General features: G+C 57.8%; 3 protein-coding genes across 14 annotated transcripts; 2 read left to right on the top strand and 1 right to left on the bottom strand.

Moving 5' to 3' along the window:
- The first annotated feature begins 289 nt into the window (after positions 1-289).
- VKORC1 (vitamin K epoxide reductase complex subunit 1) lies at positions 290-4,217 on the top strand. 2 transcript variants are annotated; one of them, XM_045383070.2, is made up of 3 exons: positions 290-530; positions 1,652-1,761; positions 3,728-4,217. In XM_045383070.2, the coding sequence occupies exons 1-3, from the start codon at positions 358-360 to the stop codon at positions 3,934-3,936; spliced, it is 492 nt and encodes a 163-aa protein (XP_045239005.1). In that variant the 5' UTR covers positions 290-357; the 3' UTR covers positions 3,937-4,217. The 2 variants fall into 2 exon arrangements, with proteins under 2 accessions (XP_045239005.1, XP_045239006.1); XM_045383071.2 differs by lacking the exon at positions 1,652-1,761.
- Positions 4,218-6,542: 2,325 nt separating this feature from the next.
- PRSS53 (serine protease 53) lies at positions 6,543-12,056 on the top strand. 9 transcript variants are annotated; one of them, XM_005591713.5, is made up of 11 exons: positions 6,543-6,618; positions 7,536-7,556; positions 7,663-7,825; positions 8,599-8,864; positions 9,006-9,160; positions 9,314-9,533; positions 10,237-10,387; positions 10,473-10,717; positions 10,794-10,939; positions 11,158-11,374; positions 11,689-12,056. In XM_005591713.5, the coding sequence occupies exons 1-11, from the start codon at positions 6,561-6,563 to the stop codon at positions 11,706-11,708; spliced, it is 1,662 nt and encodes a 553-aa protein (XP_005591770.2). In that variant the 5' UTR covers positions 6,543-6,560; the 3' UTR covers positions 11,709-12,056. The 9 variants fall into 9 exon arrangements, 7 of the variants coding, with proteins under 7 accessions (XP_005591770.2, XP_005591769.2, XP_045239004.2 ...); XM_005591712.5 differs by having other exon boundaries at positions 11,158-11,440; XM_045383069.3 differs by having other exon boundaries at positions 8,599-9,160.
- ZNF646 (zinc finger protein 646) lies at positions 11,997-21,105 on the bottom strand. 3 transcript variants are annotated; one of them, XM_005591716.4, is made up of 3 exons: positions 20,766-21,105; positions 13,817-19,275; positions 11,997-12,548 (listed from the first exon to the last, which is right to left on the bottom strand). In XM_005591716.4, exons 2-3 carry the CDS (start codon positions 19,194-19,196, stop codon positions 12,427-12,429), a joined length of 5,502 nt encoding a protein of 1,833 aa, XP_005591773.3. In that variant the 5' UTR covers positions 19,197-19,275; positions 20,766-21,105; the 3' UTR covers positions 11,997-12,426. The 3 variants fall into 3 exon arrangements, with proteins under 3 accessions (XP_005591773.3, XP_005591775.3, XP_005591776.3); XM_005591718.4 differs by having other exon boundaries at positions 20,807-21,105; XM_005591719.4 differs by having other exon boundaries at positions 20,896-21,105.
- Positions 21,106-21,245: the final 140 nt, after the last annotated feature.

Here is a 21,245-nt window from a genome sequence, read left to right as displayed (position 1 = left end):
GCTGGGATTACAGGCGTGAGTCACCGCCCCCGGCCAAAACAGTTTTTAAATCTCTGGAGACGTCATTTCCCTTGACGCCTTGCAGCCGCCCCGACTACAACTCCCATCATGCCTGGCAGCCGCTGGGGCCGCGATTCCCCACGTCTCTTACCCGCTTCACCAGTCTGGGCGTTCTTAGCGGTTTTCCTAACTCTCTCGCCTGACTAGCTCCCGGGAACAGCCGTTTGGATCGCGGAGTGCGAACCCGGCCGGCCAATCGCCAAGTCAGAGGGGCAGGAGGGGCGTGGCCATTCCCCGCCCCGCCCCTGCTCCGTGGCTGGTTTTCTCTGCTGGCGCCTCGGACGGAACCTGGAGATAATGGGCAGCACCTGGGGGAACCCTGGCTGGGTGCGGCTCGCTCTTTGCTTGGCCGGCCTAGTGCTTTCGCTCTACGCGCTGCACGTGAAGGCGGCACGCGCCCGGGACAGGGATTACCGCGCGCTCTGCGACGTGGGCACCGCCATCAGCTGTTCCCGCGTCTTCTCCTCCAGGTGTGCACGGGAGTGGGAGGCGTGGGGCCTCGGAGCGGGGCGGCCAGATTGCCAGATGATTATTCTGGAGTGTGGGATCGGTGTGCCCAGGGAACGGACAAGGGGCTGGACTGCTCGCGGGGTCGTTGCACGGGGGCTGAGCTACCCAGAGATACTGGTGTTCGAAATAAGAGTGCGAGGCAAGGGACCAGACAGTGCTGGGGACTGGGATTATTCCGGGGACTCGCATGTGAGTTGGATGCCAAGGAATAACGGTGACCGGGAAAGGCGGGGAGGCAGGATGGCGGCAGAGATTGACGATGGTCTCAAGGACGGCGCGCAGGTGAAGGGGGGTTGGCGATGGCTGCGCCCGGGAACAAGGTGGCCCGGTCTGGCTGTGCGTGATGGCCAGGCGTTAGCATAATGACGGAATACCGAGGAGGCGAGTGCGTGGCCAGGGAGCTGGAGATTCTGGGGTCCAGGGCAAAGATAATCTGCCGCCGACTCCCAGTCTCTGATGCAAAACCGAGTGAACCGTTATACCAGCCTTGCCATTTTAAGAATTACTTAAGGGTCGGGCGCGGTGGCTCACTCCTGTAATCCCAGCACTTTGGGAGGCCGAGGCGGCTGGATCACTTGAAGTCAGTTTACCAGCCTGGCCAACATGGTGAAAGCCTGTCTCTACCAAAAATAGAAAAATTATCTCGGCGCTATTGCAGGCTCCTGTAATCCCGGCTACTTGGGGGCCTAAGGCAGGAGAATCGCTTGAACCCGAGAGGCGGAGGTTTCAGTGAGCCAAGATCGCGCCACTGCACTCCAGCATGGGCCACAGAGTGAGACTCTGTCTCAAAAAAAAAAAAAAAAAAGAATTACTTAAGGTCTAGATGAAAAGCAGGGCCTACCAAGTAGCCACGTCAGGCCTGGTCTGGGGAGAGGGGAGGATAGGGTCAGTGACATGGAATCCTGACGTGGCCAAAAGTGTCTGCTGACTGGAGGTCATCGACCCTTGGTCTAGGATAGGAGGTGGGGAACAGAGGATAACCCAGGTGGCTTCTTGGAAATCACCTTTCCGGGGTAGGGTCCAAGGCACTAGGTTGACATTCCTAACCTGGTTCCACCCCCCCACACCACCCCTCTGCCAGGTGGGGCAGGGGCTTCGGGCTGGTGGAGCATGTGCTGGGACCGGACAGCATCCTCAATCAATCCAACAGCATATTTGGTTGCATCTTCTACACACTACAGCTATTGTTAGGTGAGTGGCTCTGCCCCCTCCCTGCAGGCCCCGGCCCTCATCCCCCTTGGTCAGCTCAGCCCCACTCCATGCAATCTTGGTGATCCACAGCTGATAGCCAGCTAGCTGCTCATCACGGAGCATCCTGCAGGTGGAGAGGTGGGGAGGTAACTAACAGGAGTCTTTTAATTGGTTTAAGTACTGTTAGAGGCTAAAGGGCCCTTAAAGACATCCTAGGTCCCCAGGTTTTTTGTTTGTTGTTGTTTTGAGACAGGGTCTGGCTCTGTTGCCCAAACTGAGGTCTAGGATGCCCTTAGCGTGCACTGGTGCGATCTCAGCTCATAGCAACCTCTGCCTCCCTGCCCAAGTGATCCTCCCACCTTAGCCTCCCGAGTAGCTGGAATCACAGGCGTGCACCACTATACCCAGCTAATTTTTGTGGTTTTTTTGGTAGAGACAGTGTCTCGCCATGTTGCCCAGGCTGGTCTTAAGCGATCTGTCTGCCTCAGCCTCCCAAGGTGCTGGGGGGATTACAGGCATGAGCTACCATGCCCCACCAGCACCCCAGTTTTGTGGAAAAGATGCCGAAATTCCTTTTTAAGGAGAAGCTGAACATGAGCTATCTTTTATCTCATTTAGTGCTCCGCAGGAAAATTTGTATCTGGTCCCAGGAATTATTGAACAGATAGGGGAACCAAGGGAGTGGGAGACGATGGCACCCCAGGCCTTGCTGATGCCATACCCTGGAGATGAGACTACCTATTACCACCCTTCCCAACAGGCCCCCACACTCCCTTTGAGTCACCCTTCCCAGCTCCAGAGAAGGCATCACCGAGGGAGGCCCAGCACCACGGTCCCTGGCTGACACATGGTTCAGACTTGGCCGATTTATTTAGGAAATTTTATTGCTCAGAACTTTCCCTCCCTGGGCAATGGCAAGTTCCTTGGAGGGAACCTGTCAAAGCCTTTTTTTTTTTTTTTTTTTTTAAGAAATCATCTTGCTCTGTTGCCCAGGCTGAAGTGCAGTGGCACAATCATAGCTCACTGTAATCTGGAACTCCTGGCTCAAATGATCCTCCTGTGTAGCTGGGACTAGAGTTACATGCCACTGCACCCAGCTAATTTTTATTTTATTTTTTATTTTTTGAGACATAGTCTTGCTCTGTCACCAGGCTGGAGGGCAGTCGCGTGATCTTGGCTCACTGCAACCTCTGCCATCCCGGTTCAAACAATTCTGTGTCAGCCTCCCGAGTAGCTGGGACTACGGGCGCGTGCCACCACGCCCAGCTCATTTTTGTATTTTTAGTAGAGAGGGTTTCACCCTGTTGGCCAGGATGGTCTCAGTCTCTTGACCTGGTGATCCGTCCACCTCGGCCTCCCAAAGTGCTAGTATTACAGGCATGAGCCAACCTCACTGGGCCTTTTTTTTTTTTTTTTTTTTTGAAACGAAGTCTCACTTTTGTTGCCCAAGCTGGAGTGCAGTGGTGTGATCTCGGCTCACTGCAACCTCTGCCTCCTAGGTTCAAGCTATTCTCCTGCCTTAGCCTCCCCAGCAGTTGGGATTACAGGTGCCCATCACCATGCCTGGCTAATTTTTGTATTTTTAGTAGAGATGGGGTTTTGCCATGTTGGCCAGGCCGCTCTCGAACTCCTGACCTCAGGTGATCCACCACCCTCGGCCTCCCAAAGTGCTGGGATTACAGGCATGAGCCACTGCGCCCAGCCGAATTTCTAAATTTTTGATACAGATTGGGTCTTTCTATGTTGCCCAAGCTGGTTTTGAACTCCTAGCCTAAAGCAGTCTTCCCACCTCGGCCTCCCAGAGTGTTGGGATTACAGGTGTAAGCCATCACACCTGCCCTGGAGCCTCTTGTTTTAGAGACACTTCCCAGCAGCTCCTGGCATCTAGGTGGTGTGGTGACATCATGGAGCGTTCAGGAGGTGGCCAGTCCCTGAAGCCCACACCGGACCCTCTTCTGCCTTGCAGGTTGCCTGCGTACGCGCTGGGCCTCTGTCCTGCTGCTGCTGAGCTCCCTGGTGTCTCTCGCTGGTTCTGTCTACCTGGCCTGGATCCTGTTCTTCGTGCTCTATGATTTCTGCATCGTTTGCATCACCACCTATGCCATCAATGTGGGCCTGATGTGGCTCAGTTTCCGGAAGGTCCAAGAACCCCAGGGCAAGGCTAAGAGGCACTGAGCCCTCACCCCAAGCCAGGCTGGCCTCGTCTGCTTTGCTTTGGCATGTGAGCCTTGCCCAAGGGGGCATATCTGGGTCCCTAGAAGGCCCTAGATGGGGGGCCTTCTAGAGTCCCCCCTCCTCCTGCCATACCTGCACACGACAATGGACCAAATGTGCCACACACTTGCTCTTTTTTCCACCCAGTGCCTCTGACTCTGTCCCCAAGGGCTGGTCTCCAAAGCTCTTGCCATTGCCCAGGGAGGGAAGGTTCTGAGCAATAAAGTTTCTTAGATCAATCAGCCAAGTCTGAACCATGTGTCTGCCACGGACTGTGGTGCTGGGCCTCCCTCAGTGTTGCCTTCTCTGGAGCTGGGAAGGGTGAGTCAGAGGGAGAATGGAGGGCCTGCTGGGAAGGGTGGTTATGCGTAGTCTCATCTCCAGCATGTGGAGTCAGCAAGGCCTGGCGCGCCATCGGCCCCCACCCCCAGGAAACAGGCTGGCAGCTCGCTTCTGCTGCCCACAGGAGCCAGGCCTCCTCTCCTGGGAAGGCTGAGCACACACCTGCAAGGGCAGGCTGCCCTTCTGGTTCTGTAAATGCTTGCTGGGAAGTTTTTCCTTGAGTTTAACTTTAACCCCTCCAGTTGCCTTATTGACCATCCCAAGCCAGTATTGGTAGCCCTGGAGGCCCAGGGCCAGGTTCTGAAGGTTTTTGTTTTGCCTATTATGCCCTGACCGCTTACCTACATGCCAAGCACTGTTTAAGAACTTGTGTTGGCTAGGTGCGGTGGCTCACACCTGTAATCCCTGCACTTTGGGAGGCCGAGGCAGGAGGATCACTTGAGGTCGGGAGTTCCAGACCAGCCTGAGCAAAATAGTGAGACCCCTGCCTCTACAAAAAAAAAAAAAAAAAATTAGCCAGGGTTGGTGGTATGCACCTGTAGTCCCAACTAATCGGGAAGCTGGTAGGAAGATCGTTTGAGCCCAGAAGATTGAGGCTGCGGTGAGCCATGATCACTGCACTCCAGCCTGAGCAACAGAGCAAGACCGTCTCAAAAAAAAACAAAAAACCGGCCGGGCGCGGTGGCTCAAGCCTGTAATCCCAGCACTTTGGGAGGCCGAGATGGGTGGATCACAAGGTCAGGAGATCGAGACCATCGTGCCTAACACGGTGAAACCCCGTCTCTACTAAAAATACAAAAAAAAAAAAAAAAAACTAGCCGGGCTCGGTGGCGGGTGCCTGTAGTCCCAGCTACTCGGGAGGCTGAGGCAGGAGAATGGCGTAAACCCGGGAGGCGGAGCTTGCAGTGAGCTGAAATCCGGCCACTGCACTCCAGCCTGAGCGACAGAGCGAGACTCCGTCTCAAAAAAAAAAAAAAAACAAACCAGCAATTTGGTTAACATGTTAAACTCATTTAATCTTTACAGTGATGTATGAGGTGCATACTGTTATTACCCCTATCTTGATGATAGGGACAGAGAGGCTAAGTAGTATGCCTGAGATCACACAGCTACTGCAGGACGCTCTCAGGATTTGCATCCACCTGGTCCATCTGGCTCCAGCATCTATATGCTTTTTTTTGTTGGTTTGTTTTGAGACAGAGTTTTGCTCTTGTTGCCCAGGCTGGAGTGCAGTGGCACAATTTCAGCTCACCACAACCTCCGCCTCCCGGGTTCAAGCAATTCTCCTGCCTCAGCCTCCTGAGTAGCTGGGATTACAGGCACCCACCACCATGCCGGGCTAATTTTGTATTTTTGGTAGAGACAGGGTTTCTCCATGTTGGTCAGGCTGGTCTCGAACTCACCACCTCAGGTGATCCGCCTGCCTTGGCCTCCCAAAGTGCTGGGATTACAGGCGTGAGCCACCGTGCCTGGCCAGCATCTATATACTAAACCCTACCCGCAACTGCCTCTGTCTTGGGGTCAGGGTTCTTGAACGGTCTGGGCCAGCCTGAGTTAGGAGTGGGAAGAGGAAGAGGAGGCACGCGGCCAAGTGTTCTTCCCGCCTGACCGAGTCCTCCAGCGCCTGTGAGGAAGGTGGGCACTGCTGTCACCCTGTTTCCCGGGAAGCCAGCAGGCCCAGGGAGATACTGGGATTTGCCAAAGGCTCACAGCGAGCAAGCAGCAGTGGGTGCTGGCCCCTCGACACCCAGCCTGGCACACACTGTCTCTGAGTAGACCTGGGAGAGGGCATGTGAAACCCACCTGGCCATGGCTGGAAGAGAAGTGGGGGAGTGGAAATGAAAAGTGGAGACCGGGAGGAGCTGCCTACGTGCCCCTCCACAGTTCCAGGATGGCGCTTTCATGCTGGGAGTGAGCTTGCCCTGTGCCAGGCTGTCATCGAGTCGTTTTCCATTCAACAACTGTTTCTCAGACAAGGTGCAGGCAGGTTAGCTCTCCCAGGTCACTCAAGTAGTAAGGAAATAGATTTAAACCCTGACAGTTTGGCTCCGCAGCTGAGGCCCAGAGAGGGGTAGTGACAAGCCCAGGGTCACACAGCCACAGTCCCAGAGCTAGGAACTGCTGGCTAGGGCAAGCAGAGAGCTGACTCCTAGCCAACTGGGGGTGGAGCAGAGGTGGAGCCAGGGAGACCCAGGTGGCCTCTCTGAGAGCCGAGCACAGGCGGCAGAGTGGCCCGGGGCAGCATGAAGTGGAGCTGGGGCCCAGTGCTGCTCTTCGCGGGTGCCACGGTCCTCATGGAGGGTAAGCCGCCGTGCGCGTGGGGGTATGGGGGTGGCCTGGTGGGGGCTCAGGGGCCATCTCTGCCCCAGCAGTCCCTGCTCCTTGGTGGGGGGACTGCCTGTGGGCGACAGTCCGCCAGTGGGGATGTAACTCCGTGGGACTCTGTGGGGCGGTATATGTGGCCACCTGCGTCAACATGGATGAGATTTTCTCGGGCCAGCTGCAGTTTGCGTTGGCGGGGCCTGTGGTCTTTGTGTGTGTGGTGCTGCCTGTGTGTGTCCTACACCCACCTCCCCCTCGACTTCCACAATAACCTCAGGCAAACTCGGGGCTCCTCTGGCCTCAGTTTCCCTTTCTTTTCATCCATCCTCTGGGCAGCCTGGCTCAGCTGTCTCATGGGGGTGCCTGTGTGCCTGTGAGGGGTGGCGGGCAGGGGCCCTCTCTCTGGCGAGCTCTCAGGCAGTTTCTGGGAAGGTGGGGAAGACTGAGTCTCTAGACCAGGGTGAGGTAAGTCTCCATTTCTTGGGGCCCTCCCCCCTTGGAAATGACGCAGGCCTCTAATCCTTCTTTTAGGCCTCTGCTGCTGAGAGGACAATTAAGCTAATGCTCTGCACACACAGAGGCCGCCTTCCTGACTCAGTGGCGGGGGCAGGAGTTGGGGGTTCTGAAGCCTGGAGGAGGGTTGGCCTACTCCCAAGCTGAACCTCCAGCCCCGGAGTGCTGAGCACAGCTGAAGGAGAATTAATCACTGAGTGTGAATGCTGAATAGGTTCCAATAAAAGCTGTCTCGACCTCATATAAATATTTTCATTCTGGGAGGGGCTGGTGAGGTAATCAGAGTCACAAGCAAGGACCCTGGGCCCGCCCCCCAGCCCATCCCCTCTCCTCCCCAAAGCTAGGCAGGGCCTGGAGTCTCACCTGTGTCTCTCTCTTCCCAGGTCTTCAAGCCGCTCAGCGTGGTAAGGTCTGGGGATGCGGGGCCTGGGCCTTACTTGGGTCTGGCTTGGGACTGGGGTGAGGTCAGGACAGGGATCTGCTGTCATTGTGACCCAACCCTCTCCACAGCCTGTGGACAGCGTGGCCCTGGTCCCCCCAAGCCTCAGGAGGGCAACACAGTCCCCGGCGAGTGGCCCTGGCAGGCCAGTGTGAGGAGGCAGGGAGCCCACATCTGCAGCGGCTCCCTGGTGGCGGACACCTGGGTCCTCACCGCTGCCCACTGCTTTGAAAAGTAAGTCATGGCTGGGGTCAGGCAGGGTCTCTGGCTCTGGAGGATGGATGATTTGTCTCAAGCCCCACAAGGCTAGTCCCTACCTCTAGAGTAATAATAAAGTACCACTTACTGAGAATCTGCCATGTACTGGGTACATATTGTCAAGTGAATTGTAACAACCACCTTTCAACCTTAGGACTAGAGAACTGGCACAGGCATCCACACTGCCGAGCCTAATTAGGGGGCTCTTTCACCCCCTGGGATGGGAACAGCCCCATTAGGGCTGAGAGGCGCAGGCACTTTGGAACTCTACAGGTTTGGAATATAGGTAGAAGATTTACAAATGAGAAAACAGGTTGCAAGGGAATGACCTTGCTTAAAGTCACAGACGGAGGCCGGGCACAGTAGCTCACGCCTATAATCCCAGCACTTTGGGAGGCCAAGGAGGGAGGATCGCTTGAGCCCAAGAGTTCAAGACTAGCCTGGGCAACATAGCAAGACCATGTCTCTACAAAAAATACAAAACTAGCCAGGCATGGTGGTGCACACCTGTAGTCCCAGCTACTCACGAGGCTGAGGTGGGAGGATCACTTGAGCCTGGAAGGTCAAGGCTTGCAGTGAGTCGTGGTCATGCCAGTGCACTGCAGCCTGGGCAACAGGACGAGACCCTACCTCAAAAAGAAAAAGCCGTGGAGTGCTCTCTGCTATCTTCCACCTACCTGTGGGATCTCCCATGGTGTCACTGTCTCCCCTTGTACTCAGCATCCTGGACCTTGTCCTTCCCCTTCCAGGGCAGCAGAGATAGAACTGAACTCCTGGTCAGTGGTCCTGGGTTCTCTGCAGCGTGAGGGACTCAGCCCTGGGGCCGAAGAGGTGGGGGTGGCTGCCCTGCAGTTGCCCAGGGCCTATAACCACTATAGCCAGGGCTCAGACCTGGCCCTGCTGCGGCTCACCCACCCTGTGACCCACACACCCCTCTGCCTGCCCCAGCCTGCCCATCGCTTCCCCTTTGGAGCCTCCTGCTGGGCCACTGGCTGGGATCAGGACACCGGTGATGGTAAGTGCTGGCCCAGACTGAAGCTCGGAGGGGCACTCTGCTTGCCCAGCGTCACCGTCTCAGCTCCCAACTGTCCTGGCTTCCAGTCTCCCTTGCTTCTCAGATCCCAGACTCCAGCCCCAGCCCCGTCTCTTTCATTAGCTCCTGGGACCCTACGGAATCTGCGCCTGCGTCTCATCAGTCGCCCCACATGTAACTGCATCTACAACCAGCTGCACCAGCGACACCTGTCCAACCCGGCCCGGCCTGGGATGCTATGTGGGGGCCCCCAGCCTGGGGTGCAGGGGCCCTGTCAGGTCTGATGGGGAGGAGAGAAGGAGCAGAAGGGGAGAGGCCTAGCCCTGGGCTGGGGGTTGGACTCACAGGACTGGGGGAAAGGGCTGCAATCAGAGGGTATCTGCCATAGCTGGGCTCAGGCATCTGTCCTTGACTTTGTTGCCTGGCTCCAGGGAGATTCTGGGGGCCCTGTGCTGTGCCTCGAGCCCAATGGACACTGGGTTCAGGCTGGCATCATCAGCTTTGCATCAAGCTGTGCCCAGGAGGACGCTCCTGTGCTGCTGACCAACACAGCTGCTCACAGTTCCTGGTTGCAGGCTCGAGTTCAGGGGGCGGCTTTCCTGGCCCAGAGCCCAGAGACCCCAGAGATGAGTGACGAGGACAGCTGTGTAGGTATGAGCGGGACATGCTGGCAGTGGGTAGAAGCCACTGTGAAGCAAACCTCAGTTAGGACTAGAGAACTGGCACAGGCATCCACACCGCCGAGCCTAATTAGGGGGCTCTTTCACCCCCTGGGATGGGAACAGCCCCATTAGGGCTGAGAGGCGCAGGCACTTTGGAACTCTACAGGTTTGGAGTTTAGGTGAGAAGAGGAATCTCTGAGACCTGACTTGGGTTTCTGGGGAAGTGGCAAGCTTCCAGCAGGGACCCAGCGAGCCTGCACAGGGTAGAGCTCCCAGTCAGAATTCCGGCATTAAGTGACTGGCATGCAAATTGAATGCAAAATAATTCCTGGGACGGATATTATGTCTTGATGGTAAGAGATGCACTAATGAGCCAGGAATATGGGAGGCAGGCCCAGCCTGGAGGGTGCAGACGGGTGGGGCGGGGGAGTGACGAGTAGGGGCATTCCCACGAGGCTGGGACCGGGGTCCCATCAGACCGACAAGGCTAAAAGCTCAGGCCCTAGCTTGTGAATCCCAAGTCTGCCACTTGCCTGTAGTTACAGAACAAGGAAGTCATTTAACCTCTCTGGAACTTTGGTTACCTTCAGTAATGAGGGGAACAAAATTCAATTTCAAAAGATATTGTGAGAATTTGACGAGAAGCGGGAAACACTTAGCAAGAAGTCAGATGAGGCACTCATCTGTTTCAGCCTGTGGATCCTTGAGGACAGCAGGTCCCCAGGCAGGAGCACCCTCCCCGTGGCCCTGGGATGCCAGACTGATGCACCAGGGGCAGCTGGCCTGTGGCGGAGCCCTGGTGTCAGAGGAGGCCGTGCTGACTGCTGCCCACTGCTTCATTGGGTGAGTCTTGGATCCCTCTCCACTGTGCCCCCCGTCCCTGCCGGCAGCCCTGTCACCTGGTGCTGTCCACACTGCCTCTGCATAGGCGCCAGGCCCCAGAGGAATGGAGCGTAGGGCTGGGGACCAGACCAGAGGAGTGGGGCCTGAAGCAGCTCATCCTGCATGGGGCCTACACCCACCCCGAGGGGGGCTACGACGTGGCCCTCCTGCTGCTGGCCCAGCCTGTGACACTGGGCGCCAGCCTGCGGCCCCTCTGCCTGCCCTATGCTGACCACCACCTGCCTGACGGGGAGCGCGGCTGGGTCCTGGGACAGGCCCGCCCAGGAGCAGGTAGGTGGGCATGGGGCCAGGGCCACTGTCCATCCAGCCTGCAGGCCGGAGCAGCCAGCTTTCTCTTGTTCCACAGGCATCAGCTCCCCCCAGACAGTGCCTGTGACCCTCCTGGGACCTAGGGCCTGCAGCCGGCTGCATAGAACTCCTGGGGGCGACGGCAGCACTATTCTGCCGGGGATGGTGTGTACCAGTGCTGTGGGTGAGCTGCCCAGCTGTGAGGTGAGCCCCAGGCCCCCACGCCTTACCTAATAGGCCCCTGGCATCCCCTCACCCAATAGCTCAAGAACGGACCTTCTAGGCTTGGCCTCTGGACCGACCTCCCACCTGAAACTAGGCCTTTTTGCCAGTTAGCTCCCAAACAGCCAGAGCCTCCATAGCCCACTCTGCCATCCTGCACAGCTGCCTGTAAAGTCACCCAGTGTCACCTGACCCGACAGGGCCTGTCTGGGGCACCACTGGTGCATGAGGTGAGGGGCACGTGGTTCCTGGCCGGGCTGCACAGCTTCGGAGATGCTTGCCAAGGCCCCGCCAGGCCGGCGGTCTTCACCGCGCTCCCTCCCTACGAGGACTGGGTCAGCAGTTTGGACTGGCAAGTCTACTTCGCCGAGGAGCCAGAGCCCGAGGCCGAGCCTGGAAGCTGCCTGGCCAACATGAGTATGTGGCCCTGGGACCTCCTGCCAAACCCTGCCTCTCCAGGACCCTTCTCTCTCCAGTGAGGGGGTGTGTCGTTCTAACCCACTCCAGCTGCCCTGGGTAGTGTGGAGCAATAGGCAGACCCATTTGATTCAGATTCTGGTTCTTTGTCATCGCGTCACTTGGAGCAGGCCGCTCAATCGCTTTGAGCCTCAGTATTCTCATCTGTCATGGCAGCCAAGACAGACCCTGTTCCTTTGAGGAATGGGAGAGAGGGAGGGAGGGACCAAAGCCATGAGGGTGAGGACAACTCCACACTCCTTCCTTCCTCACAGGCCAACCAGCCAGCTGCTGACAGGGGACCTGGCCGTTCTCAGGACACGAGAATGCAGACAGGCAAACAGCATTACTGCCCCTGCCCTCCCCACCTTGCCATGTGTGATTCCAGGCACCAGGGCAGGCCCAGAAGCCCAGCAGCTGTGGGAAGGAACCTGCCTGGGGCCACAGGTGCCCACTCCCCACCCTGCAGGACAGTGGTGTCTGTGGACACTCCCACACCCAGCTCTGCTCCCACACAGGCGTCCCAGCTTTCCTCCTCCTTTACCCTTTCAGATACAATCACGCCAGCCATGTGTTTTGAAAATTTCTTTTTTTGGGGGGCAGCAGTTTTCCTTTTTTTAAACTTAAATAAATTGTTACAAAATAGACTTTAGAAAATAAGTTACAAATTGTAGCAAAAGGCTCCCTTCCACAGGCAACTTTCCCACCTGTGGGGCTCTGCATCCAACTCTCCCTGGTGTTACAATCTGGCTGCTGAGGGTGGCACAGCATCTCGGCAGAGGCTGGCACTGGGAAGAGCATGGTGACGAGGCTGGCGAAGGAGGTCCTTCAAGGACAGGGACACGAGGAACACCCAACACCCTCCTTGGGAAAGAAGCCAGATCTGGGTCCTCTTCACAAGGGGAGAGGAGAAGATATGGGGATGCCTGAACTACTCCTGAGAAAACGTGGAGATCAAGCCCCTCCCTGCACGCGCTCCCTCCCCCAGATTCTGATCTTTGGAGACTTGAAGTTCAGAGGGAGAAGCTGAGGTCTGCAGGCCACTGGGGTGAAGGATCCAGGAGTGGGGTCGTGGGGGTGGGTGGAGGGGGCAATGACAAGTCCCCTCTGCCCGTCGCTGGTGCCACTGGGGCTCCTGGGGAGAGAGAGAGGAGGTCACCGACTGAGGGGCAGACCCCGCACAGCGTGTACCCCGTCCCAGCCCTGCAGGCCATTCCCCCGCCCCTGGCCCCAGAGGCCCAGATGAGAACAGGAATTCTAGGCCTCCTAATTATTTTCCCAGTCCTTGCAAACTGGCTCCTCGATCATATCCCTTGAGGTCATGAGAAATCTTCTATCCTTAAAGCCATTCCTTCAGCTCTCAGGTGACTCCCACCCGCCCTCTGCTCTGACAAGACCCATCAAGGGCCCACCATCTCAGGGCCACCCACCCTCGAGGGCCACTAGATGGAATGGGCCCACCTCTACTAGAGGAGGTGGAGAGGCCAGCCCAGGTCCTGCTGAGGGAACCGGCCGCCCCACTCCCCGGCAGCCACAGCCTCCAGCAGTGCTGGGTGGAGGCGATTGCCCACAGAGATGCCCTCTGATCAGGGATGTGACACGGGCTAATGACTGTTGTTGCTGCAACTGGGTCTGGACTTCAAGGAAACAATTATTTGTGACTCAGTCCTCCAGTTAAAGGTGTGCAGAGGGTGGCGGGGTGTGCAGGTGGAAAGAGTGGTTTGGCTGGATCCTAAAAAGGCCGTTGGCAGCAGAGGGAGAAGGGGCTGAATTAAGTTTAGAGAAGAGACGGGAGCAACACTGACAGGGAAGGACCAGAGGTCTAGTTCACAAGGAGAGGGGCAGCAGAGACAAGGCGCAGGGAAAGAGGGACAGGGAGTAGGGTGCCAACCAGTTACCCAGTTTCCATGGCCAAGTCAGCAGGCGAGCTGTGGAGCCCATGCCCCATCCCTTGTTCCCTGGCACCCGGCCTGCTCTAGGGAAGAATGGAACCTAGACCAAACCAATGGCGTCCTCTATTCCTCTGGAAGTCATTGCATTACTGGCTGACTCAGGAGCGTTTCCAGACACAGCAGCCAGGGGGTACCCAGCGACCTTCCCCCGAACAGAAAGACCATTCCACTCTGGCTGCAGTGTAATGGACGAGCCCAGGCAGCAGCCTCAGCCTGACCATGCCCCCACCTTGGCCACGCCCCCACGTGCTGCCCAACCCACCCTGCTATTTGTTATACCTGACCTGGGGGTGCTCAGCTAGTTTTCTCACCCCATAGCCAAGCCCCCACCCACCTCTTAAAATCCCTGGGACTCTCTCCGCTCACTCCTTGCTCCCCCACCCACTTTGGGGCCAGGCTTCACCCTCTCCCGTGTGCCCACCTCCTCCTGGGACCCTTCATGCCCCCGTACCAGAGTTGGCCACTGTCCACTCCTCCTGGTGCTGCTGCTGGTGCTGCACAAAGCTGATTCGGCGGCGGAAGTGGCGGGGACAATGGGGACAGGTGAAAGGCCCCTCCCGGGGTGCGTGGACCCGCCCGTGACCCTCCAGCCGGGCAGCTGTTCGGAAGGCCTTGCCACAGATGCTGCAGCAGTGGCGCTTGGGGTCCGTGTGGATCCTGCTGTGGTTCTTAAGAGACAGCAGGTTAGGGAGAAGTTTGGGACAGAGGGAGCAGGGGTACAACCCTGTGGTGTGGGCCTTCTGGTGGTTCAGTAGGCTGCCGGCGTGGCGGTAGGAGCGCCCGCACTGGGCGCAGCGGAAGGGCCGCTCCTTGTCCTCAGCTGCCATGGACGTCACCACTTGTCCTCCCCTGGCTCTCTCCACACTCTCTCCTGGGCTTCCGGGGGTTTCTGATGGGGCCTCCCGGGCTTTCCCTTGACCAGGGAGAACCACCTCATCCTCCCCAGTTCTGGCTTTGGGATCTCTGGCCTCCTCCATCTGGGCTGGCACCTGGCTGTGGCCCAGGGCATGAGCCTGCAGGTGGCTGGCCAGTTCCTGGTGGGACTCAAAGGCCTTGCCACAGTCAGGACAGGTAAAGGTGTGGGCATCTATGTGGTTGTGGCTGTGGCTCTTTGTGGCCACAGGATTCAAGAACTCCTTGGAGCAGAGCAGGCAATAGTGTCGGTCTGTCTTGTGGGTGTTGTGGTTCAAGAGGCTGCCCGATTGGCAGTAAGTCTTGCCGCACTGGCTGCAAGAGGAGTGGCTCCCTGGCTGCAGCTGAGAGCTATTGTCTCTGTTGTCCCAGCTATCCATGTGACTCAGAGTAGGTCCATTGAGCTGGCAGTCACCAGCATGGCAAGGACTCCTGTGGACACTGTCCTCTGGCTCCTCTGACCTGGTCAGGAACTGAGGAACCCAGCCGCCACTGTGATTTCCCAGTCCCCCACCTACTGACCACCCACCTGCCTTCCCTGCATCCCAGGACAGTGGCTCTGGGGCTTCTGAGCTTGCTGCCCTGATGGGGCTCTGACTGCGCTCCCCTGGTCTCTGGACTCCATCCTCCAGCTGGGGTACTGGCTCAGCACCACCCAATTGGGCCTCTAGTCCCTGGCTACCAGCCAGGTTCGCCTCACTGGCTGTGCCATCCAGGCCTCCCTGGCCATTGGCTGGCTCCCTTTCTGTCTCCTCCTCATGCTCCCGCAGGTGCCGTTCCAGAGATCCCCGGCCAGGGAAGCCGCGGCCACAGAGGGCGCAACGCACAGCTGAGCGCCTGGACCGTCCAGCCCGCCGCCGCCGATTCTCCGAGTGCAGCCTCTGGTGGTCCTTCAGGGCCATGCGGTTGGAGTAGGTCTTGGGGCAGGTGGGGCAGCTGTACTGGCCCGTCTCGTGGCTGCGCCGGTGGTTCAGGAGGCTGCCAGCATGGCGATAGGTCCGCCCGCACTGCCCACAGCGGAAGGGCCGATCTTCCCGAGTCGGCTTTCGGGTGCCCCCACCCCCACGTCGCTCCATGTGGACACGCTGGTGGCTGGCCAGCTGTTTCCGCAGGCGGAAGGCCTTCCCACACTCACTGCAGCGGAAACGTCGGGGATCTGCATGGATGCGCCGGTGGTTCTTGAGGGACATGAGGTTTGAGAAGCCCTTGGAGCAGGCCTGACAGCCGAAGTGGCCGGTCTGGTGGCTCTGCCGGTGGTTGATGAGGCTGCCGGCATGCTTGTATGATCGGCCACACACCTCACAGCTGAAGGGCCGCTCAGAGCTGGCTTCAGTCTGGCAGCCCTTCTCGGCAGTCTCCAGCCTGGGCTCTATCTCCTCCCCTTTCACAGTGGTCTCCTCCCACACCTCTTCTTTCACCCCTGCCACTTCCTCCAGGGGCTCCACTTTAAGTTTTTCCTGGAGCTTCTCGACTTCTGCCTGCCCCAGTCCCTCCTCTGCCATGTGCTGGGGCTTGCTGCTGCCTCCTTCTGGGGTGGGCCCAACCTGCAGCTCACTGCTACCTCCTGCCTCTGGGATGGGCCCAACCTGGGGCTCAGAGCCTTTGCAGCGAGGGTGGTTCCGCAGATGATTACGGTAGGCAGCCAGGTTGGGGTAGCAGCGGGAGCAGACAGTGCAGAGAAAGTCTCCAGTCTGGTGGATCTTGCGGTGGTTCACCAGGCTGCCCCCATGGCGATAGGTCTTGCCACACTGGTTGCAGCGGAAGGGGCGGGGCTGAGCCTCCAGCAAACTTTCCCCACCCTGCATGCAGAGGCCGTCTCCCAAGGGGGTGCCTGCTCCCTCTTGAGACTTGGCATCTCCACCCTCTCCAGAGACAGAAGTCACTATGTCCTCCAAGACACTGCCCACAACCATCTCCGTGGCATCACCTGCCACTCCCAAGGGGCTGGGAGCCTTGTCTGCAGCAGTCCCAGAACTTTGACTTTGGTGGTGGCGCTCCAGGCTCCCCAGGTCATCGTAGGTCTGCCCACAGCAGCCACAGATGTGCCCATACCCTGCACTGTCCAGTGCTTCCACCTCCCGCTGCAGCTGATTCAGCAGCTCTGCTTCTGAGAGCTGCAGTGGCGGGCTGCGTGCAGGGGCTGCCTCTGCCGCTCCTTCCTCTTCCCCCTCCTCCTCTTCCCCCTCAGTCATGCCAGAGGAGCTGTGGGCCTGGCGCCGGTGAAGCCTGTAGCCAGCCCGCCCGGGGAAGATCATGCCGCAGAGGCAGCAGAGGAAAGGCTGTGCTGAGGTCGCCTCCCCGGGCCTATGGTTCTGGAAATGGCTGCGGAGGGCAGGCAGAGAGTCAAACTCCTTCGGGCAGAGGGAGCACTGATAGATGCCTGGTGGGTGGCAGGGCCTGTGGCTCAGCAGGCCAGTGGCATGGGGGAAAGAATGCCCACAGTCAGAGCATGTGTGAGTGGCCCCAGCCTGCCAGCCAGTGACAGTGTTGGCAGAGTGGGAAGAGGAGTTGGGTTGGCCAGTGGCTGGCTTCTGGTCTTCATCCACGCCAGTGAGGCCATCGCAGAAGCGAGTCCCACCACCTTCCTCACCTCCTGGGATGTCCAAATTGTCAAGTAAACTGGCATCCTTCCTTTCCAGTCCTTCCCCAGTGCCTCCACTCTCTTTATCACCCTGGAAATGGGTCTCATCCTTCTCAAGCCCACATTTGTCCCCTTCAGATTCAGCCTGCAAAAAGCCCCCATCACTTTCCAGGTTGCCTTCCGCCCCATGAAGACTTTCCACTGAAGGGTCTTGGGGAGAGTCCAGGCCTTCATTGTCTTCTAGCTCCCGGGTCCAGCTCCCTGCTGCCAGGAGTTTGGCTTCTCCCCCACCACTGGCACCACCAGCCCGCTTCCGATGCCGCCTGCTCCGCCGCCGACTGTGCCGGCGCAAGTGGTTCTTCATGGCAGCCATGGTGTGGAAGTGCTTGGCACAGGCCCCACAACTGAAGTCTCCTGTCTGGTGGGTCTGCCTGTGGTTGATAAGGCTGCCGGAGTGGCGATAGCTCTTTCCACAGTCTCGGCAGGCGAAGGCCCGAGGAGGTGACACTGTGGTCTCTGTCCTGCTATTTTCCTTTTCCCCTGCCCCATGAGTCAGGCCATGACGTTCAAGGCTCTCAGGGTCTTCAAAGAGCAGCCCACAGATGCTACAGGTATGTGCTGCTGTCCTGTCTGCTGCTGGCGTGATGTCTGTGGCCTCTTCTTCATGTTTGCACACGTGGTCCTGATCTGTGTGCGGGGCTGCCTCTGCCTCTACTGGGTCAGGCGGGAGTTCTACCTTGAGGTGGCTGGGGGCACCCTCGGCCCCGATGTCTGCACTTCGGCGAGCAGCCTTGCAATGTACCCGCACGTGGTTGCGCAGGGCCATGAGATTGGGGTACTTGCGGGGACACAGTGAGCACTGGTACTCTCCAGTCCGATGGCTGTGGCGATGGTTCACCAGGCTCCCCCGGTGGCGGTAAGCACGACCACACTCACTGCACTTATAGGGCCGATGGTCCAGGGTGGTGGTGGGGTCCTCTTCCTCTTTGTGGGTGGTCTCAGTCAGCAGCAGGCGAGCTGGTGGCACTGATGGCTGCCCATTTTCCCCAACTCCTTGCCTGGGCCTGTGATGAGCCCGCACATGGTTTTTGAGAGCAGCCGCATTGAACAGCTGCTTAGAACAGAGCGAGCAGGGGTAGACACCTGTCTGGTGGCTCTTTCGATGGTTGATGAGGCTCCCGGCATGGCGGTAAGTACGGCCACAGTCCCCACAGCGGAAAGGCCGGTATTCCTCCAGGCCACTGTCCTCCAGCTCCCCAGAGGTGCTAAGCTCTGCACAGCCATTCAGCATCTGTGCACTGGGGAGCTGGTCCCGGCTGCTCTCGTCTGTGCGCCCATTGGTGGTGGGCATCCCTTTCTCCTCCCAGGGTGGCTCCTGCCTTTCACCCTCATGGGACTGCTGGTGTTCCAGCAGCTCCCGGGGGAGCCGGAAGGCACGGGGGCAGTGGGGACAGTGGTAAGGCCGATACTGGGCATGCAGTCGAGAGTGGTTCTTCAGAGCCATGAGGTTAGAGAACTCCTTGAAGCAGATGGCACAGGGGTAGATGCCCAGCGTGTGGCTCTGGCGGTGGTTAGTGAGGCTCCCGGCGTGCTTGTAGGTCTTGCCACACTGACTACATTTGTACCGCCGCTCCTCCTCGGCAGGAGGGGACTGGGTGGGCTCCTGGCCCGCTGTGAAGTTCACTACTGATTCAGCCAGATACTGTTCCAAGTTGCTAAGAAGGCTGCTGGCTGGGGTGGGGAGAGGAGGGGCTCTGGCAGAGTTGGTGGAGGGTCCCCAGCCGTCTGCAGCATCCTCAGAATCTGGTTGGCTTGCCAAGCCTTCTCTTTGTCTGGTGGGCAGATCTTCCCACGTACCCGAAGCTGCCCTGGAGTCCGGTACAGATTCACAGTCAGGTGTCTCTTCCGTATGTTTTGTCTGGTTTTCCCAGCCTTCACCAGAGCTAAGCCTTTGGCCCCAGGAGTCAGTGGACACCGTCTCACCCTGGAGGCGTGGAGTGGCTTCCTTGGGGCGTGGGGGCCTGTGCCTGCGGCGGCCCTCAGGAGCATGAGTCCTCATGTGGCTCTTGAGAGCCATGGGATTGGAGAAGTCCTTTCCACAGGTGGTACAGGGGAAAAGGCCAGTCTCGTGGGTCCGACGATGGTTGACCAGGCTCCCGGGGTGACGGTAGCCCCGCCCACACTGCTGACAACGGTAGGGCCGAGGGATGCTGTCAGCCTCCTCACTGTCCTTGTTGGAAGATGGATGGAGCAGTTCTCGGTGCCGAGACAGCTCTGGGAGGCTGGGAAAGTGGCGCTGACAGTCAGAACAGCTGAGTGAGGGGGGTGCGTCCTCCATGGGGCAATGTAGCAGAAACCTGGAGGTTCAGAAGGAGCAGACACGTGGCAGCACCTTCCTCTGGTGGAGGGGCCGAGGCCTAGGAAGAGGGGGCAGTGGTCAAAAGGAAGGCCTGAATTAACTTCGCCTCTTGGCTATACGAGCAACAAGTTCATCTGAGGTCACTGAGAGTTTCCCCAAGCATCTGTGCCCAGGGACCTGCTTTCTACTAGATCTAATCTGCAGGCACCATCATTTAAGGCCTCCCTGTGCACAAGCTCCCCAAATATAGGAGCTCCCCTAGGCTTAAGTCATTCCTACAGGTATAGCTAAGGAAATTAAAGTCGAGAGAGATGCAACCTACTTCTGATCACAGACCTGTTATCATGTTCTTCAGACCAGACTCAAAAGGCATTACTGTCCTTTAAGGACAGTAGGACTCTGCTCCCTACAATCCTGAAACAAAAATTTTCTGTGACATCTTAAAAGAACACCAGAACCTTTTCTAGGCCTTTCAATAAGAGAAGTCCAAACCTTCCTCCTTCATCTCTCAGCTAAACAGAGTAGCTGAGAAGCACTGAAAAAGCAGCTGTTTCCTCCAGCTAATAGCTGAGGACCTGAGAGGACAGGTTAGAGGCCTCCTTCAGGGAAAGGGCTGGCTTGTTCCCCTGCTTCCCTGAGTCCTTTCAGTGTCACAAGGTCTCTTTTCCTTGTGACAAGAGAGTTAAGAGAGTTAAGACTCTCTTAACTGGGCCAGGCATGGTGGCTCACGCCTATAATCCCAGCACTTTGGGAGGGTGAGGCTGGCATATCACCTGAGTTCAGGAGTTCAAGACCAGCCTGGCCAACACGGTGAAACCCTGTCTCTACTAAAAATACAAAAGTTAGCCGGGCGTGGTGGCAGGTGCCTGTAATTCTAGCTACTCGGGAGGTTGAAGCTGAAGAACTGCTTGAACCTGTGAGGTGGAGGTTGCAGTGAGCTGAGATCCCACCACGGCACTCCAGCCTGGGTGACAGAGCGAGACGCCATCTCAAAAAACAAACAAACAAAAACCCCAAAAGACTCTCTTAGCGACTTCCTTTATCTACTTCCCTTGAACCCAAACTATCTTCCATCTTGTGAATAACATCAATATCAGGTTGTAATGTCACTTCATCACCTACCTTTTCTCTCCCATGCCTCCTGATCTTACCTTCACCAGCCCTTCTCATTTTTTTCTTCTGCCTCCTCTCTTAATACTGATGATGACAGCAACTCATGAAGAGTATTATATTACCATGTGCCGGGCACTGTGCTAACTATATTCATTGTGTCACTCAATCTTCAGAACACACGGCAATGCCTGTTATCCTAGTTCACGTAAGAGTAAACCCACTAACTGAGGCGGTCTTCATCCCAAAGCCCTTGCTCGCTCATGCCTCGTACATCCTCTCGTCCTTCTCCAACTCTTCTTCCCATGGGAGGGACCCCAATACAACTGTCTCCCATCGTAAACGCCTTCACTGAACCTGCCCCCGGAATTCTCACCTCACAAAGCCCCTTTGATCAAAAGTCCCCTCCCCTAGTCAACCACCAATGAGTCCTCTGACCTCACTCATCTCCTCTGCCAATTTCCTTTCAGGACGCCTACCTCGCACCGGCGGCCCCCTCTCCTTCCCGCCGCGGGCGCGTCAGTTGGGGACCGCGAACGGGAGCGCGCCTGCGCACTGGGACCCTTACCCTAACTGCAGCCGCGCGCCCCAAGGGGTGGCTGTCGGGGGGCTCTCGCGCTCCCACACACGCACACTCAGCCAGGGTTCCCAGGAGGTGGGAGGGGAGGGAAAGAGGGAAAGGAGAAGGGGGGGAAAGGAAGGAGGTAGAGAAAAGAGGGCGCAGCTGGCATGAGCCAGGAGTCTACCCCCAGCTCTGCGGACACTTCCTATTGTTACTAGGAAACAGGAAGTGTCCTTAGGTACAAAAGCTTCCCCGCGAAACTTCCGCTTTGGGAGCCCTGACTGTCCCGCCTCCAAGCCTCCGTTTTACGCAGATACACTTCCGGCGCTAGGTTCTGGCTCTGCACTACTGACTCC

This window comes from Macaca fascicularis, chromosome 20, assembly GCF_037993035.2.
Source record: "Macaca fascicularis isolate 582-1 chromosome 20, T2T-MFA8v1.1".
In the NCBI taxonomy this organism is placed as follows: domain Eukaryota; kingdom Metazoa; phylum Chordata; class Mammalia; order Primates; family Cercopithecidae; genus Macaca; species Macaca fascicularis.
The sequence above is the reverse complement of the archived record's forward strand: the minus strand, read 5'-3'. Positions and strand labels throughout refer to the sequence as shown.

What these genes read in the sequence shown, in the direction of transcription:
- VKORC1 (XM_045383070.2), top strand. Translation starts at nt 358, where the DNA reads ATGGGCAGCACCTGGGGGAACCCTGGCTGGGTGCGGCTCGCTCTTTGC. An exon ending in TCCCGCGTCTTCTCCTCCAG is followed by an intron (nt 531 to 1,651) that starts GTGTGCACGGGA and finishes CCCCTCTGCCAG; the next exon opens with GTGGGGCAGGGGCTTCGGGC. An exon ending in CACACTACAGCTATTGTTAG is followed by an intron (nt 1,762 to 3,727) that starts GTGAGTGGCTCT and finishes TCTGCCTTGCAG; the next exon opens with GTTGCCTGCGTACGCGCTGG.
- PRSS53 (XM_045383068.3), top strand. Translation starts at nt 6,561, where the DNA reads ATGAAGTGGAGCTGGGGCCCAGTGCTGCTCTTCGCGGGTGCCACGGTC. An exon ending in GCTGCCCACTGCTTCATTGG is followed by an intron (nt 10,388 to 10,472) that starts GTGAGTCTTGGA and finishes GCCTCTGCATAG; the next exon opens with GCGCCAGGCCCCAGAGGAAT. An exon ending in GTGAGCTGCCCAGCTGTGAG is followed by an intron (nt 10,940 to 11,157) that starts GTGAGCCCCAGG and finishes CTGACCCGACAG; the next exon opens with GGCCTGTCTGGGGCACCACT.
- ZNF646 (XM_005591716.4), bottom strand. Translation starts at nt 19,196, where the DNA reads ATGGAGGACGCACCCCCCTCACTCAGCTGTTCTGACTGTCAGCGCCAC. An exon ending in GTGGACAGTGGCCAACTCTG is followed by an intron (nt 12,549 to 13,816) that starts GTACGGGGGCAT and finishes CTCTCTCCCCAG; the next exon opens with GAGCCCCAGTGGCACCAGCG.